This window comes from Carassius carassius, chromosome 5 (assembly GCF_963082965.1).
Source record: "Carassius carassius chromosome 5, fCarCar2.1, whole genome shotgun sequence".
In the NCBI taxonomy this organism is placed as follows: domain Eukaryota; kingdom Metazoa; phylum Chordata; class Actinopteri; order Cypriniformes; family Cyprinidae; genus Carassius; species Carassius carassius.
The window spans coordinates 1,431,785-1,451,457 of NC_081759.1; the positions used below are offsets into that span (position 1 = coordinate 1,431,785).

General features: G+C 40.2%; 1 protein-coding gene across 1 annotated transcript in view; it reads left to right on the plus strand.

Annotated features, from left to right (window-relative positions):
* The first annotated feature begins 3,495 nt into the window (after positions 1 to 3,495).
* LOC132140577 (cytosolic phospholipase A2 gamma-like) overlaps positions 3,496 to 19,673 on the plus strand; it is a 29,492-nt gene continuing 13,314 nt past the window's right edge. The window contains exons 1-10 of the mRNA XM_059549390.1: positions 3,496 to 3,549; positions 4,185 to 4,210; positions 4,814 to 4,925; positions 7,337 to 7,479; positions 7,564 to 7,765; positions 8,910 to 9,012; positions 9,093 to 9,233; positions 17,685 to 17,750; positions 17,840 to 17,881; positions 18,081 to 18,332. Of these exons, the coding sequence (XP_059405373.1) occupies positions 4,185 to 4,210; positions 4,814 to 4,925; positions 7,337 to 7,479; positions 7,564 to 7,765; positions 8,910 to 9,012; positions 9,093 to 9,233; positions 17,685 to 17,750; positions 17,840 to 17,881; positions 18,081 to 18,332 (1,087 nt within the window). The 5' untranslated portion in view covers positions 3,496 to 3,549. The remainder of the gene's footprint in view (positions 3,550 to 4,184; positions 4,211 to 4,813; positions 4,926 to 7,336; positions 7,480 to 7,563; positions 7,766 to 8,909; positions 9,013 to 9,092; positions 9,234 to 17,684; positions 17,751 to 17,839; positions 17,882 to 18,080; positions 18,333 to 19,673) is intronic.

Sequence of the window (19,673 nt, forward strand, 5' to 3'; positions counted from 1 at the left end):
AGCCTCAATTAGATATATATTGATTAAGATTTGTTGTTTTATATGTACATATGCTCTCTGCTGTGTTTATTATTTATTATGAAAAAGTATGATTTCTAATGAGGTGGACCCCAGAAGACATACTCAATAAAGAATTGTGATTATAAAAGTAGTGACGTAGAATAATTTGATTAATTTGTACTTAAGTACAAGTTACACACTTAAAAATATACTCATGAAAGTACAAGTGCTGAAAAAACTACTTAATTGCAGTAACGTGAGTAGTAATTCATTACCTTCACCTCTGCTGTTTTGGTAGGCTTCATTAATGTCACATTTTTCAGTTTAAGTGTTTAGTATGTCCATAACAAAAAGCTTTACCACCACTGTGCATAAAACAAAAATGTGTGTATAAATGCAAAAATTTCCATGACTGCGCTTATATACAAGTGCATCTCAATAAATTAGTTTCATGGAAAAGTTCATTTATTTCAGTAATTTAACTTAAATTGTGAAAATTATGTATTATTTAAATTCAGTGCACACAAGTCGGTTAAGTCTTTGGTTCTTTTAATTGTGATGATTTTGGCTCACATTTAACAAAAACCCAACGATTCACAACATCTCAACAAATAGGAATACTTCATAAGACCAATAAAAAAACATTTTTAGTGAATTGTTGGACTTCTGGAAAGTATATTCATTTACTGTACATGTACTCAATACTTGGTAGGGGTTCCTTTTGCTTTAATTACTGTCTCAATTCAGCGTGACATGGAGGTGATCAGTTTGTGGCACTGCTGAGGTGGTCTGGAAGCCCAGGTTTATTTGACAGTGGCCTTTAGCTCATCTGCATTGTTTGGTCTCTTGTTTCTCATTTTCCTCTGGACAATAGCCCATAGATTCTCTCTGGGGTTCAGGTCTGGTGAGTTTACTGGCCAGTCAAGCACACCAACACAATGGTCATTAAACCAACTTTTGGTACTTTGGCAGAGTGGGCAGGTGCCAAATCCTGCTGGAAAATGAAATCAGCATCTTCAAAAAGCTGGTCAGCAGAAGGAGGCATGAAGTGCTCCAAGATTTCTTGGTAAACGGGTGCAGTGACTTTGGTTTTCAAAAAACACAATGGACCAACACCAGCAGATGACATTGCCCCCAAATCATCACAGACTGTGGAAACTTTAACACTGGACTTTAAGCAACTTGGGCTTTGAGCTTCTCCACCCTTCCCCTAGGCTCTAGGACCTTGGATTCCAAATGAAATACAAACTTGCTCTCATCTAAAAAGAAGACTTTGGACATTTGTGCAACAGTCCAGTTCTTATTCTTCTTAGCCCAGGTAAGACGCCTCTGACGTTGTCTGTGGTTTAGGAGTGACTTAACAAGAGGAATACGACAACTGTAGCCAAATTCCTTGACACGTCTGTGTTTGGTAGCTTTTGATACCTTGACCCCAGACTCAGTCCACTCAAAAGTTCACTCAAATTATTGAATCGTTTTTGCTTGACAATCCTCATAAGGCTGCGGTTCTCTCAGTTGTTTGTGCATGTTTTTCTTCCACACTTTTTCTTCCACTCGACTTTCTGTTAACATGCTTGGATACAGCACTCTGTGAACAGCCAGCTTCTTTGGCAATGAATGTTTGTGGCTTACCCTCCTTGTGAAGGGTGTCAATGATTGTCTTCTGTACAACTGTCAGATCAGCAGTCTTCCCCATGATTGTGTAGCCTAGTGAACCAAACTGAGAGACCATTTTGAAGGCTCAGGAAACCATTGCAGGTGTTTTGAGTTGATTAGCTGATTGGCATGTCACCATATTCTAATTTGTCAAGATGGTGAATTGGTGGGTTTTATCTTAAATGTGAGCCAAAATCATCACAATTAAAAGAACCAAAGACTTAAACTACTTCAGTCTTTGTGCATTGAATGTATGTAATACACAAGTTTTACAATTTGAGTTGAATTACTGAAATAAATGAACTTTTCCACGAAAATATTTGAAACATTTATGATATTCGACAATATTCTAAACATTTATGGATTAAAATGTATGTAGTGGTAATAATGTAAATCTAATATTGTGTTTTTTTCATCCATTTCACAAATTTATAGCTTGATGAAAATAAAACATTAAAAATGTTGTTCTCAAGTGAAATTCAAGGTTGCCGTCAAAATTCACATTTGAGCACATAAGGCATTACCTGAAAACAAAGTTGAAATTTGTCAGTTGAAATTAAAACCAAATGCTGGCACACTTTAAATGACTTGATTTTACTTATGCAAGTTATGCAATACCATGTAGAGCTGAAGATCTTTGCCCGAACCCGACAGGACCCGACGTGACCCAACGGGTTCGGTCAGGTTTGGGATTAATATAAATCATTTTACACAGACTCTGGCTGGCCTAGTAAATGTGCACTCATGTGATGCATTTCGATTTGCGCGAGAAAGATGCAAAAATGGGTGCTGATAAGGTGAAATGGAGGCTTTCCTCTGGCGATTAGGTTTTGGTTGCACCAGCAACTAAAGCAAAGTCTGAGGTGTGGAAAAGTTTTGACCATGTGCATAATGAGAATAATGAGCCAGTGGGTTATGTTTCTGGACGCACCAGTGGGCGCAGGACTGCGCTGAAGCCATCTACAGTGGATTTAATAGTTTTCCTTCACAAAAACATGTCGCCTAATATTGGAGAGTAAAGGTTTTTCAAATTATAACTAAATATTAATTGAGTATTCAATGCATAATGTAGACAGAGTATATATATACTTATGTTGACATTATTCTTGTATTAAATTTCATGCTATTCACCGTCGTGATGAGGCCGTATTGTGAAGAGAAGTGGTGAAGTAAATCCCGTGGAGCCTTTACCTTATTTTTGTTATAGCCAAATACCCATGTTAATTTAGAATTTATCTTAATTTAATTTGTTAAGAAATACTCATTTTTATTGGCGCGTTGGCCTATTTATAGATTAAGTGTATGCCTAGGCCTATTTAGAGTGCTGAGATGTTACAATGTTACAGAGGACTTATTTTATTTCTTTGTTCCAACTTCCAAGTGGCCTATAGTATAGGTTAGTCATGAATAAAAATGTTAAAACATATAAATTACTCATTCTTGACAAATGAATGAATGAAAGCTGTCAATCAAAATGTACTTGTCGGGTTTGGGCCAAATTCTGTCTGGCTCGGGCTCTATCAGGCCTAACTTTTAAGGCCCGATTACTGCTCTACCATGTTGCAGCATGTTCTGCTGGTAATGAGCATGGAGGATTTCCCATTCTCACTGAAAAGAACATTAGAAAAACCTGTTTTCTGCCACACAGGTTAGGTGAGGTGCAATAGGAGAAGCTGCATATTTAATATACAAGGAAATATCACAGTTTCTCTGGTCTCAGTGAATGATTGAGTCTTTCATCATTCACAACCCCACCCTCAGGATGATGTCTAGACTTGCAGAGTAGTTTCAGAGCCCTAGCCTATATAAGAGCATCTTCTGGCTGAATGTCACATCAGGACTGCTGTCTTGTTTTATTGGGTGTGGTATCGTGACTCATGATTTACAGAAATAGTAAGTATATGTATTAAAGCTTAATATAAATAACGTCAGGGCTATGTAAATGTTTCATGTCATTACAAATTGCGTGCAACAAACTTATTAGTGACCTGCACACTACCAAAAGTGCAATGATGATGAAAAATTTTTCATATTTCAGTGTGACAGTTTTCACATCTTTACACAATTATTGAAATATACTATAAATAATTGTATGTTTGAAACATATACTGATGTTTTGATCCAATAGCAATCTGATTCTAAAAACTATAAAGATTTAAGATTGCATGATGTCTGAAGTAATCAGCAGTATTTTAGCGAACTAATATTTTATTTAAAAATTAATAAAATAATTGTTACAAATATTTCAGATCATGATTTTTGTTTTTACATTATTTAAATGTTAAATAATTCAAAAGTGTTTTCATTTTTAGCTGGAACACATATTTCACACAGTTTCTACTTTATTAACAGTAGGTTTGTATTCACTTTGACGTATACATAATATTAATGTTTTTCACATTTACTATGTTGTTTCTTTGGTTGATCATAATTCTCTAAAAACAGCCTATCAGAGATTACTGACTTGCTACGTCCTTAAAAAATATTCATTTTAAATTATCAAAATTTACTTGACTCTTGTTTTACAGATGAGTTCATCTAAACCCAAGGAAAGGTACATAATCCTGCCCAGATTTCTAGAATCATAGAAGCAGTAAAATAACACAATTGTACTACAAATAAACTGCTATATTCTGAGAATAACTGTGCAAAATAAACTTCAGATTTAATTAAATCTAGAATGTTTGACATCTACATATGGGACCCTGGAGCACAAAAGCAGTCTCAAGATGCTGGGGTATATTTGTAGCAATAGCCAATACATTGAATAGGTCAAAATGATTGATTTTTCTTTTATGCCAAAAATCCTTAGGATATTAGGTAAAGATCATGTTCCATGAAGATATTTAGTAAATTCCCTACTGTAAATATATCAAAACTTAATTTTTGATTAGTAATATGCATTGCTAAGAACTTCATTTGAACAACTTTAAAGATGATTTTCTCAATATTTAGATTTCTTGCCCCCCTCAGATGTAAGATTTTCAAATAATTGTATCTCAGCCAAATTGTCCAATACATCAATGGAAAGCTTATTTATTCAGCTTTCAGATGATGTATACATCTCAGTTTTAAAAAATTGACCCTTGTGACTCGTTTTGTGGTCCAGCACTGATGTCAGCACTGATCTGTCTGTCTGTCTCTGTGGCTTCCTCAGCGTTGAGAGGAGAAAGAAAAACTTACTGAATAACAGCGAGCAGGAGTTTGTAGACGGCAGGAGAAACACTTTTCTACAGACCCTGAAGAAGCTTAAGATTCAATGCAGTCAGGTAAAACATCCTATGTTATATACTTCATATTTCCAACTGCTTATTTTGAAATGAACTACAGATGATGTGTTGGATGATGAACATCAGCTGTCAAGCATCAGTTTCATCTCTTCATTGTGAAAAACGATGCCGTCCCTATAACTTTGTCATCATTACATTATGTTGTTTTATCTAAATCTATTAATGCATAAATACCTTTCACACTTTCTACAATAAACATTTGTAAATGAAGTGTGTGTTTTCAGGAGCAAGACTGGACACGCCTGAGTATTTTTAATACTCACATTAGTCACAGGGTGTGTCACATGTGGGATGGGAACAGACGTTTGTAAACTACTGTATCTGATACTGAGATACTGTATCTCAGTTCGTTTTCCATTAAACTACAAAGCAAGTGGCAAGAGTTCCAAGTTTTTTGATACTTCTGATTAGGGCTGTGTATTGTGTATGATATGATACATATCATGATACAGGGGTTCCGATACGATGTGTTGCGATACATTGCGATACTGTCATTAAGTCGATATATTAGGATATTTCTTATTTTAGGAGTAGGATATATTTTTAGGAAACCTGTCATTAAGAACACAATTCAATTCAAGTTTCTTTTTACAATACAAATCGTTGCAAATCAAGTTTCTACAATATATAGTAGTCGCTTATCAGTGGTGACTGTCAGTTTATGTGCATATGGCAGAAATGTACGGAAAAATCAATTAAAGACGTAATCAAACAGACGATGAACACTATTAACAGCAATGATTATATGATGCAATCAAACTTGTAGCAAAATTTGGTAGTTCTGTATGTTGTAAGAACACACCACCATATGCCAACCTTATTAATAAACAAATAACAATTATTTAACCAGAACACAGTGGGATCTGCATTTGCAATAGTCATTCCTTGTAACATTCAAAAAACATTCCTAAAGAAAACAAAAAAAAATTGTAAATCAGTAAAATAAATACATTTGTCGAACCTTTCCATTTCACAGGTTTTTCAGTTTGTATTTTTGTTCCGCGTGGAATCGCCTAAACTGCAATGCGAGGAAGGCCCAAACTGCACAAAACGCCCCCAAAATGAGAGAAAGCTGCAGCTGCACCTTGTGACCCCCTCTTCGCATGGGATGCGGCGGGGACCGAGGCAGCACCCTCGCCATGGTCCCTCGGTGGACGTTACCACAAAAGGCCAAATGACGGCACACTACAGCTTTGTACACCGATCAGGGACAATTCTTTCATCCTCCATTACTAGCAGCAATATTAATTAGGGATGGGCGAATCGATCCTGAAGTATCGATATATCGATACTGATGAAAGCATCAAAATGATCGATGCTAAAATAATAAATATCGATACTAAGGCGTTTTTATGTATCAGTGATTTTGTTTATTAAAAAAAAAATAATGCCTACAATATGCCTTAAATTGGACAAATAACCTATGTTAGCAAATAATTATGTGCAAGTGATTTTCCTGCTCATCTGAAAACACGCAAATGTTGCAAGGCAGAATCAATCAATGACAGAGAGCGTTCACTCACTTCCGATAGTATATTTAAATAGAGCTGCGTTTTCCAAGAGTAGCCTATAATAAGACAGCATTTATGTTTTTGGAAAAGGCAGCCCAGAACAATGCATAAAAAACAAAGGCTATATACTTGAGTTATTTCACAATAAACCTATTGAAATTGTACCCTAGTTTGTGCAGTACATTTATTTAAATTTGAATGTTAAAAGTTCATATTGCTCATGTTGTATTCTGTATTGTTGATTTAAATCATACACACTCCGAATAAAAAGGTTGCATTTTATGCATGCAACAGTCTATTACTGGCAGTCCCTTATGACAATGAACCATGGTTACCACTACAGTAAACATAATTTAACCATGTGTAAACAAAAAATATAACCTAATAAGTTAAGGCGTATTGAATGTTTAAATGCATTTCAAATATAAAGTTTAGATAGGTATTATTACCCATTTTACTCTTGATAATTAAATAAATTTCATAATCTGAAAGTTTGGTTTAGAAGTATCGTATCGATATCAATATCGATGATACTGGCCATTAAAAGTATCAGTATCGTATCGAAAACAAAATATGAGGTATCGCCCATCCCTAATATTAATGCTAACATTAGTGGCGTGCTCTAATGCTAGTATTTCCTGTTACTCTCACTGTCGTTCAGAGACAAAGACTGCCATCTAGCGGTCGGAATGTAAACTTAAAACGAAACAAATGACATTAATCTTGTATGAATTATTTTATTTTTTTAAATATCGATATTCCGATTTTGAGAATCAATACAGTATTGCCAAACAAAATATTGCGATATTCACATGTATCGATATTTTCTTACACCCCTACTTCTGACATCTGATACTCTGAATGGTGTGTGCATTTCAGAAAGAGGTGCCAAACATTGCATTACTGGGTTCTGGAGGAGGACAAAGAGCCATGGTGGCTTTTCTGGGATCCCTGGTTCAGCTTGATAAAGCGGGTCTTCTGGACTGCATCCTTTATCTGAGCGGAGTCTCTGGATCCACCTGGTATGAACCCTGAGAAACAACAAATACATAGAGATTGAATTGAGTTGAATGTCAAAAATGAGAGCAGTATGTTCTTCTCTAAAGGTGCATGGCCTCCTTATACAAAGAACCAAACTGGTCCACCAAACTAGAGACTGTGAAAGACAAAATCATTGAGAGAATCAGAGGTCCTGAAGTCAGCTTGACAGACGCAATGGCCAAACTGAAGAAATATTACTATGGGAAAGACTTCTTCAGCTTGACTGATGTCTGGGCAGTGATGGTCGTCATGTCATATGTGAAAGAGGTCTGTAACTATTCATGACCAGGGATGGATTTTACAGGTTTCATTTTTATTCATAATTCAGAAAATTATAGGGTGGAATGATTTACAGCCTGTCTTTCCAAATATTGGTGAATCAACATATAGTTTGAGGTTTATGTAGAGAGAAGGTTATTTGATAATTTTTATTTATATCTTGCGGTTCAGTGGCCAAATGATGTTGATTCAGTGATTCTGAATTGGACTTTTTGTTTTCTGACTCACTAAAAAGAACTGGTTCATTATAGCAGTCATTTGTTCGTGAATTGGGCTACACAGGTTGGGCTTTGTGGTCGCATATTTTGTAATTTGTGACCCTGGAGCACAAAACCTTAACCAGTCTCAAGTCGCTCGCTGGGGTATATTTGTAGCAATAGCCAAAAATACATTGTATAGGTCAAAATCGTAGATTTTTCTTTTATGCCAAAAATCATTAGGATATTAAGTAAAGATCATGTTCCATAAAGATATTTTGTAAATTTCCTACCATAAATATATCAAAACGTAATTTTTGATTGGTAATATGCATTGCTAAGAGCTCCATTTGTACAACTTTAAAGGCGATTTTTTCAATATTTAGATTATTATTTTTTTTGCACCCTCAGATTCTAGATTTTCAAATAGTTGTATCTCAGCCAAATATCGTCCTATCCTAACAAATTAGAAGAATTGACACTTATGACTGGTTTTATGGTCCAGGGTCAAATATGAAAGAACTTTGATAGATTTACAGTGTTATTTACTATGGCAATGCAACATTTCTGTTTGTAAAAAAGGGTTCAGCATGTCCTATAGTAGACTTAGGTTACATAGGCCTACAGAAGTATTACATTTTAAATTGAGAAAGAAGCAACCAAACTAGCGATAAAACTGATGGACATCTCCAAAAAGGACGTACTTCAAGTTTTTATTGGAACATTTCTCTCTAAGCCAGCAGTCATATTTATTTTAATAAGGCCACTCATGAGAATGAAATGGTAACGAATCTCCACTCATTCTCTTGATTAATTCTCTCACTGTAGAAAAGTCATATGAAGCTCCATTTGAGCCTCAGGTCCTTAAGATAAAAAACTGAATGTCTCACAACCGTCTCCCTATAATACAATAACATGATGTGTGTTTTCTGTAGATCGATGAGCACACACTCACAGAGCAGCGGAACCAGCACAATAAAGACCCGTTTCCCATCTATGCAGTGATCGACAAGCAAAGCAAACAGAGCAATGACGGAGGTCTGCGTGTGATGCATTAAAAGGGATGAAATTTAATGTGCTTGTGACAATATTTACATGGACATGTGTTCTGTCTGCAGACCCCTGGTTTGAGATCAATCCATATGAAGCAGGTTATTCTCTCTCTGGAGTGTTTGTGGACACAGGCGACTTTGGCAGCCAGTTTCACAAAGGCTCAAAGATAAAACATCAGGATGAATTTGACATGCTGTACCTGCAAGGTAAAAAACTTTGTCACAGAGGAGTTCAATATTTGGGTAACACTTTCTTTGTAATATCAACTTACATAGCTTAATACATTGATTCCATATTGTACACTGATCTCTGCAAATGAGTTATCTAACGGTTCTAGGTCTGTATTATTTGCTATTTCAGAAAAATAATTTTCTAAAAATAATTTGATGCTCATTCTATTTTTTATTTAAGCAAAAAGTCCAAAGAAGCCATGGTTTACACGGAATTTATAACAGCTAAGGGGCGTTGATTAATAAAAACAGTATTCTTCCACCAAACAATGTACAGTAGTTCCTCAGAGTGGTTGTAACAAAGTGGTTGCCGAACAACACACAAACATAAAAAAAATTGTGTGTTTGTAGAGTAATTTACAACAGCTTTGAACATGGCTCAGCCAATCAGAATAAAGGACCGGATACCATCTGTTATTAAAAATATACTATATTTTTGTTATAGTCAAAACTGACTTCATAACAAATTAGGGGTGTCCCCGACTGATTTTCATAGTCGAATCAGAATTTTCTAATCTTGCCGATATTCGACTAATAGTTGAATTATATGTTTGGGGGCGGGGCAAAATACATTAACAAGAGTCAAGTCAGACATTCGACTAACATAATTACTGATGTTAACACACAGGGAAAATGTGTAATGAACACCTTGCAGATATAAATGGGGTAAATAATGTTTTATGTTTTGATGAACAGAACACTTAACGTCGGCGAAACCATAACAATTAACAATTTTATTACATTTTTTTACAATAGTGCTCTCATTATAACGCTAGCCTAAACGTTGTCTCTGCTCTCCACTTCCTGCCGGTCCTGACTGCTACCCCTGCTCCGGAGACCTTGGAGTCTGATGACTCACAGAGTTGCAGCACCTCTCTTGCATGTGAGACTTTGAACTCCTCCTCAATGTATTTCAAGGGGAGTGTAAGCTTGCCGGAGTTCCCATATAGGGCGATGCTGCCCAAGCTCCTTCGCAGTCCTAACCATCCCCTCAGGTAGCTGCTAACTCTTCTTTCCAGATCTGAGATCGTAGTGATCGGAAACTCATAGAGGAGCAATGGCCACATTATCCTTGGCAGAATCCCATGCTGATAAATCAACACCTTGAATTTTCCTGGAAGGCCTGACTTGTCAACGTCCTTGACCATTCTTCCAGCTCCTCACACATGCTATTGATGGAGGCTGTGTCCCTGTGGCTGCTGTCAAAGAACTTCCCCAAGCTCTTGATTGGCTTCTCGCAGATGGTAGGAATTGGTGTTCTTGATTCTGCTGTCTTAAATGACATCCTGGCCCATCACATCACCCTCTTCAGCCCTGCCTGGATCAACCTGCCTCCAGGCACTGACTCGTCGGTCACTGTCAGATCATACATGAAGGTGCAAATTGGCGGTTGGCAGTTCCCAGACTTAGACTTGGGACCTCTGCATTCTGGTTCAGCTAATTTCACCAACATGTTCATTGCCAGAGCAAACAGGATCACTGAGGTGGTGCAGCCTGTGATGATTCCCACCTCCAATCTGTGCCAGTCTGATGTTATTGATCCTGTGGAGGCTCTCAGGCTAAAATCACTGTAATAGTCCAGGATGAGCTCTCTTACAAAGGCTGGGACATGGTGTTTCAAGGACCAGAACTGACTGATGTTCTTGGAGTTGTCCTCTTTTGGGATCCACACTCCTTCTGCAACTCACCACTGCTGCGCTGCTTTTCCACTTCTCCAGATAACCTTCAGCATCTTCCAAAGCCGATGCAGTAGCTTGGGACAGTGCTTGTAGACCTTGTACAGTAGGGTGTTCTTCTTGGTCCTGGTGCAGGCTTTGACCTTGCTTTCCGCACCACTTCCTGAACTTCTTTCAGGAGTGGTTCCATCAGATTGAAGACCTCTGTCGCTCTGGTGGTGTTATCACAGCTTTGCACTACCCTAGCTCCTGGTCTCGCAAAGGGTCCCTGAAGTTGTCTTGAAGGTATTGGTCGACTTCTTCCTTCTTTGTTCAGGTCAGTCACCCACTGTGTTTCTGCTCGAGAAGTTCCTTTGTAAAGCCAAAAGGGTTGTTGATAAAAGCGTCCCGCTTCTTGGCCCTTTCCATCCTTCGTCTGCTGTTATGTTCAGCTCTGCGTAGAATTAGGAGCCTCTTTCTGATCGTTTGATGGAGTTCTGGCAGTGCTACCCTTTCCTCTTCACTGGCTTCCTTGTGTTGTTTCTTTAAGGTTTTAAGCTCTTTCCTGATGTTATGGATCTTGACTGCCCTCTGGTTCTTGATGTAAGGCTGCTTCACTCCCCTCTCCTCCTCCACACCAAACCTCTCTGCAGCCATAATCACTATGATGGTCGTCATAGTCTGCAATCTCTTCTCAACATCCCCTTTGGCTGTTGCTTCCAACACCTTGTCTACATCCTCATCAATCTTCTGCCACTCTGCTGTTTTAGAGGCTTGGGGCCACCTGATCCTTCTCTTCTCTGACTTCCTGGTTGAAGGGACTGTTTGCATCACTTGGAGTCTCTGGGCTCTGTGGGGTGCTTCCAGGCCTGGCTCCTCCTCCGTCTCACCAAGTGCTAGACCTGTGCATTGTGATGCTTGCTGTCGCTCCTTGCATTTTTCCTTGTTTGAAGGATCTTGAGGCCCTGCTCATTCTTGCAGATCTTTCCACACAAGCATTCTTTGCTCATCATCAACGTTCGTCCATTGCTGATGGTTGTTAACCTTGAATCTGTCCGGCTGGGGTGCTCACCCCCCTCCCTCTGGCTCCCCTGGGGGTATATTTCCTGTCTTTGTTCCATAGCTTTTTTGGTTCCTCCTTCACAGGAGGTGGGGTTTAGGGGTGCTAGCCCATGCCGCCCCAGTTGCTGTCTTCCCGAGCTGCCAACTTTCTCTCCAGCTGTCACCAACATGTTCTTGGTCAGCAATGAGCCTTTCCTGGTAGTCACTGCTTTCTCCAGTCTGACCATTGTAAAGATACATCTTCTGATGCAGAAGAATACTGTTTTTATTAATATTCAATTCAATTCAAGTTTATTTGTATAGCGCTTTTTACAATACAAATCGTTACAAAGCAACTTTACAGAAAATTACGTTTCTACAATATTTAGTAGTAGCTTATAAGTGGTGACTGTCAGTTTGTGCACGTATGACAGGATTTAAATGTAAATGTAGGATGTAAATTCCATGGCAAAACATAGAAACAAATAGAGACATCATTAGCATAGCTGCTGTTCCAACAAAGTAAAATTAATTCATAAAATCATTACACTTCAAATCATGCCCCTCACATGCCATGCAGGAAAAAATAGTAGGCTAAATTCATTCCCTCAATGTATTAAAACATGCACACGATTACTATTGCATTCCCTCGATTTACTATTGCGTTTACTTGATTTCAAATGAACGCAATAGTAATCGTGTGCACGTTTTAGTACATTGAGGGAACGAATTAGTAAATCGTGCGCACAATTTATTTTTCTTGCATGTCATTGTCACGGTTCATGAATTCACTGTCTCTCTTTTGTCTTGCGTGCTGTTGTGTGTGTGGGCGTGGTCACTGATCAGCGATGATCAGCAGCGGCAGCTGGTTTCAATTGTTTGTCCCTATATAAGTTCAGTTACTGGTGTTTCATGTTGTCAGATCGTTGTTTTCTCCCCGGTGTGCTCCCGTGCTGTTCCTGTGTCCTTGTACCTGCCTAGTCTTCCTGTCTTCGTCATTCGTTCCTGGATCGTCACGCTACATTGGATACCACTTCTTCACGCGGATTACTCACTCACCGGGATACAAGGGATCATCACTGGATCGAGCACCACCACCAGCTGTCCACCGAAGTCCCTGCGTCAACCACCATCAGCCCTGTGTCCGCCGCCTGTATCTCCTGCGATTGTGATCTGTGATTCTGACCATCTTGCTGTTTATCAATAAATACGCCTTGCGTTTACATCCTGTGTCTGTCATACGTTACAGAACGATCTGACCCATTTATGGATGTAGCAGGCGCTTCTACATGGGACGAGTTTGCGGCTCGAAGTATCGCTAGAATGGACTCTCAGGAGGAAAACATCTCCCTCACAGGACCGGCGGTCCAAGCGCTTGTGACGCAGGTGTCCGAGCTCACCCAGCAGATCCAACAGCTCCGAGTCTCCACTGCAACACCCACACTGCCAACTCCACCCCCTCTTCCAGAGTCGCAGCCGCTGCGCGAACCGAGACTACCAACACCCGAAGGATATTCAGGTGAACCAGAGTTTTGCAGAACTTTTCTGACCCGATGTTCTATGCACCTTGCATTACAGCCTCTTACGTTCAACCAAGAGCGATCCAAGGTTGCGTTTGTGTTAACGCTACTCTCCGGCCGGGCGGCTCTCTGGGGAACGGCGGTGTGGGAGAATCAAGACCCATGCTGCGCCTCGTTCCAGGCACTCTCTGAGGAGATGAGGAGGGTTTTTGATCGGGCGGCGGCGGGTAGGGAGGCGGCCAGACTACTCGCCGATCTTCACCAAGGTCACGGTTCAGTGTCGGAGTACTCCATCCAGTTCCGCTCCCTGGCTGCAGAGTGTCGTTGGAACGAGGAGGCGCAGTGGGACAGATTCCTGCATGGGTTGGCTGACCGTATTCAGAGGGAAATCTACATGCTGGACCTTCCTACTAGTCTCAATGGGCTCGTCGAATTAGCTCTTCGAGTAGATGCTCGGCTGAACCGTATGGGCCGTTTCCAGCAGGATCATCCAGTTCGCGGTATGGAGAATCGACGTCTTGAAGTTCCAGATACGGTCAGCCCCCCCTACGATCCGGAACCCATGCAGGTGGGTAGAGCTCGGCTTTCCCGGGAGGAGAAGGAACGGCGGAGATCCCATGGACTGTGCCTTTACTGCGGGAGGACGGGCCACTTTATCCACTCATGCCCGGTAAAAGGACCAAGCCCGATAGTGACTATGAGGCTCGGATCTCCACCGGGAGGACCTCATCCACCACATCATCAGCTACTCTCCTTCCGGTAAGACTAAGGTGGGCAACCAACACTCAAGACACCCAAGCATTATTGGATTCAGGGGCCGAAGGTAATTTTATGGACATTAAACTGGCTGATCATCTCCACATTTCCACTACCCCTCTCACTCACACGATCACTGTCAATGCTCTCAACAGACAACAGCTCTCCAACATTACACATGCCTCTGAACCCATCACTCTCATCACATCTGGCAATCACACTGAGACAATAACATTCCTCCTCATAAGTTCACCTCTGGCACCCATCGTTCTTGGACACCCTTGGTTCACTCAACACAATCCCAGAGTCGATTGGGGGCACAACACCATTTCCATATGGAGTAATAAGTGTTATGAGTCATGTCTGGTGTCTGCGTGTTCGTCTGTACCTGTGTCTGTTTTCCAGAAGGAGGTGGTGAATTTATCTAACGTGTCCGAGGAGTACCAGAACCTGAGAGAAGTGTTCAGTAAGTCTCGTGCTGCTTCTCTTCCTCCACATCGTCCCTATGACTGTGCTATAGATTTAGTACCAGGTGGGTCTCCGCCCAAGGGCAAGTTATATTCACTTTCTGTTCCAGAGAGGGAGGCTATGGAGAAATATATTTCTGATTCTCTAGCATCCAAATTCATTAGACCTTCCTCATCTCCAGCGGGGGCGGGATTCTTTTTTGTGGGGAAGAAGGATGGGTCTCTGCGACCGTGTATTGATTATCGAGGGTTGAACAACATCGCGGTAAAGAATACTTATCCTTTGCCGTTGATGTCTTCAGCTTTCGAACGATTGCAGGGAGCATCTATCTTTACAAAATTGGATTTGCGAAACGCTTATCATTTGGTTCGCATAAGTAAGGGAGATGAATGGAAGACCGCATTTAATACCCCTAGAGGGCACTTTGAATACTTGGTTATGCCCTTCGGGCTCTCCAACTCGCCCGCGGTCTTCCAGGCACTCGTCAATGACGTGTTGAGAGATATGGTCGACCAATTCATATATGTTTACCTGGATGACATATTGATCTTTTCCTCTTCTCTCCAGGAACACGTTCAGCACGTCAGACGAGTGCTTCAGAGGTTGCTAGAGAATGGGCTTTTTGTCAAGGCGGAGAAATGCGTATTTCATGCACAGTCCGTCCCCTTTTTAGGGTACATCGTCTCGTCTGAGGGAGTGCGTATGGATCCTGATAAGATTAAGGCTGTGATAGATTGGCCAAGTCCAGATTCCCGTAAGGCCCTACAGAGGTTTCTGGGATTTGCCAATTTTTATCGACGTTTTATTTGTAACTTCAGCCAACTAGTCGCTCCTCTGACCGCCTTGACCTCCCCCAAAACGACGTTCAGGTGGTCTGATACAGCGGAGGCTGTATTTGCCAAACTCAAGAGCCGCTTCGTTTCGGCTCCCATCCTCGTTGCCCCTGATCCATCACGGCAGTTCGTGGTGGAGGTCGACGCATCAGAGGTGGGGGTAGGAGCAGTTCTTTCTCGGCGTTCTGCCACAGACGATAAGGTTCACCCTTGCGCGTTTTTTTTTCTCATCGTTTATCACCTGCCGAACGTAATTATGACATTGGTAACCGGGAGTTGTTGGCAGTCAAGTTAGCACTGGAGGAATGGCGACACTGGTTAGAAGGTTCTGGGGTACCTTTTATCGTTTGGACCGATCACAAGAACCTAGAATACATTAGAACTGCTAAAAGACTCAACTCTAGGCAGGCTCGGTGGGCACTTTTTTTTCGGTCGTTTTGATTTTTCTCTTTCGTACCGCCCGGGTTCCAAAAACATCAAACCCGATTCCTTATCTCGTATTTTTGACCATTCCGAACGCCCGTCTACTCCCGAGTGTATTTTACCCGAGACATTAGTGGTCTCCACTCTCAGATGGGAGGTCGAATCGAGGGTCATGAAGGCCTTAGAAGGGGTAACGCCTCCGCCCGATTGCCCACCAAACCGGTTATTTGTGCCCAAGGAGTATCAGTATGAAGTCATTCAGTGGGGTCATTGCTCCAGTATAGCCTGTCATCCAGGAGTCAATCGTACCAGTTTTTTGGTTAAGCAACGATTCTGGTGGCCGTTAATGGCTCGTGATATCTGTGATTTTGTTTTGGCTTGCTCTGTTTGTGCCACTGGTAAGATGTCCAACCGACCCCCTGATGGGTTACGGTCCGGAGGAGAGAAGTTGGGTTATGTGCAATCATGTGCAGAGGACCTATAGGGTCAGTTATGTAAAGACGGGGGTCACCTCAACTTTGAATCCAGGTATAGATTAATAATTTCTTACACCAGCTTTATTACACTCCATCCAAATTACATTAATTTACCAATAGCATTTCACCTCTCTGCTTTAGATGTGGTACAAAAGAAGGTGGTGTTCTAAAGTGAAAGTGTTTTGGGTGACATTATATCACAGATCCATTAAATTAATTTTCCATTGGATCCAAAGGTATGTTTATTATTAGATGATTTTATTGACTCCAATCTTCAATGTAATCAAGCTATTAAGAAATGTTGCTGATTATAGCTAAAAAATGTATCGCTTTGAAATGGAAATCAGACATTTATGTGCTAATTGGTCTGTGGTTGTCGGTAATTTGCAGCTGTGCACCTTTAGAGAAAATGGAAACCATTTTTGAATTACATAAGAAAAAAAGTGCCACATGAGTTCATTTGTACGGAGCCCTGCACATGACTACTAGGCCACTAGACTAGTGTTATATATTTTGTCCGGCTGACTACTAACAATATCTCTAATGTTTTCAACTATTTGTAAATCATGAGAAAATTCCCATTTTAAACAGTGACATGGGGCAGTGCAGTCGCCTGTCAATGACGTCAGTTACCCTTTGTTACTGCCTTTACTGACGTAGAAACCACATGACAACAGTGTCGTGGACAAATGCGGAAGTAGCTTCGCGACAAACTTCAACTAGAAAGAGATGCCTATGTCGTTTCTGTTTTACTCGACAGGTGAGTTGTTTTGATTCATATCTTTACAGAAAACATATGCTATTATAACGATCAACAAGATTAGTATTATGGGGCATATACGCCAAACGCGGGGCATCGCATCTCTATACCTGTGCGAGGACGCGTCTGATCGCGTCTTTGCATTGACACTCGCACAAATCGTTGAACACGCGTTAAATCCATGATTTATATTTCTGTCTGATTGATGGCCTTCAGTGGTTGGGTAGAAGACAACACATCCCATCGTTCCACGCTCCTTCTCAGCGTCATCAAACCACGCGATTGTTATTGTTTTGTTAGTGCGCCCTCTCGTGGCAGGTCCTACAACCTGTACCTTTAAGGGGAAAAACATTGTCCATAAAATAACATTTATTTTAAATGACAAATGTATTAAATAAATTACTAATTGCCATGAGACACATCCTTGTTGCTTAAAAAGGTCAATCATACAAAATCTCAGTAGTTTATTTTGCAAGTGTTGATGTTGTTCTGCAGCTCTTTGCGGCAGCGCTTTGGCGGATGAAGTGGATATTAAGAAAACCATGTGGCAAAAGATAAAAGGTGAATTTATTTTCTGAGGACTGAATTTTAGCTTTTTTTCTATTTAAAGTCAACAGTTATTTTATTACCATCCTTTTAATGTTTTTCAGATTTCTTTCAAAACGAAACAACACTTGAAGCAATGAGGAAGGGTAAAGCATTTCTTATTGCTTTTATTTAAGTGTCTATTTTTAATTAAGAATTTAAGTATTTTAAGTACAACATTTTTATTTAAATATAATTGCTTCTGTTTGTGGGAAAACTGATACTGTAACATCATAAATTTGAATGTGGAAAAAGCGTTTTGTTTTTTGCAATGTATTCATCTTTACTCAATATATGTGTTGACAGAAGAGCATGAGAGAACAGATGAAGTGATAAGAAAAGAGAAGGAAACAGAAGGAAAAGAAGCAGTACTGGAGTCTTTGTCTATGTCCTGTCCACCAGACTCCGCCGACGAATGTAGGTTTCATTCAGATGATCCAATCGCCCCCATAGATGAATGTCACCAGGCGCTCATGGATCTTGTGAACATGAATATCTCTGTTTTGAATGGCGAAGATCCTTCTGGTTTTGATAAATCCATCAGAACAAATTTGAACGGTAAAGCATTATACATCACAGTAAGAACCTTCTGTTTAATTCTTAGATACAACTATTTGAAAATCTGGAATCTGAACATCAAATGAACATCAAATGAAGTTCTTAGCAATACATATTAATAATCAAAAATTACATTTTGATATATTAACGATAGGAAATGTACAAAATATCATGGAACATGAACTTTAATATCCTAATAATTTTTGGCATAAAAGAAAAATGGATAATTTTGACCCATACAATGTTTTGTTGGCTATTGCTACAAATATACCCCAGCGACTTAAGACTAGTTTTGTGCTCCAGAGACACATATGTATATTTAAAATATAGTTTGTATAACTATTTTATATCCATATAAAGTATATAACTATAAAATTTATAATAAAAATATATGGATACGGTAACATTGTATTGTTGGCTATTGCTACAAATATACCCCAGCGACTTAAGACTGGTTTTGTGCTCCAAGGACACATATGTATGTATAAACTATAAATAGTTTATATAACTATTTTATATCCATATAAAGTATATAACTATAAAATGTATAATAAAATATATGGATAAGGTAACTGTCAGGATAGACTCGGGAGACTGAGGTAGGTGAATTCAGAACAGTGATTTATTGAAAGATATACAGTATACAAGTGCTCTGTGAATCTTTATCCTCAAGTGCATGGTGAAACTCCGTAGTTCAGATGCGGGCAGTATGGGAGTCACATGGGACGGGAATGCAAACAGGTAAGTTCGCTCGGTTCTGTAATGTCAAAGCCACAGTCACTGATCGATCACTTATATTCTCTTCTTCCTTAGATGCCGAAGACAGTATCAACCCGGGGTAATCATAGGAGACTTCAGCGACCGTCAAATCACTGGTAACGAACTGGTGATCTGCAATCCTGAGGGTAGCAGAACAACATCAAAGGTGAGTATACGTTACGTCTGGCTTGCAGGAGCTCAGGAGACAAGTGGGATAAGACTGTTCCTGTTGGAGATCCTAATCGAGGCTCGACCCAGAACTGGTGCTGAGATACCTGTTTTATAGTGCCTTGATTAGCTCGTTAAATAGGAACAGGTGTCGGTGCTTAACTGGGCAGGATCCTGACACTACCCCCGCTTCCAGGGTCCGTGCCAGCGGACCTTTCCTTCCAGCCATGTGGGGTTCTGGAGAATCTTGAAGCCAACACCATGGTGGAGCCGACAGTGGGAGGAACCAGGGAGGAGCTTTGACAGGGGAATTGGGCGACATCCCGAGGCCGATCTACGGAGGCGGAACCAGGGTGCTTGTCAGAACCAGCAGAACGGAGTGCTCGACGGACCAGGTCGACGTCGCCAGTCGGG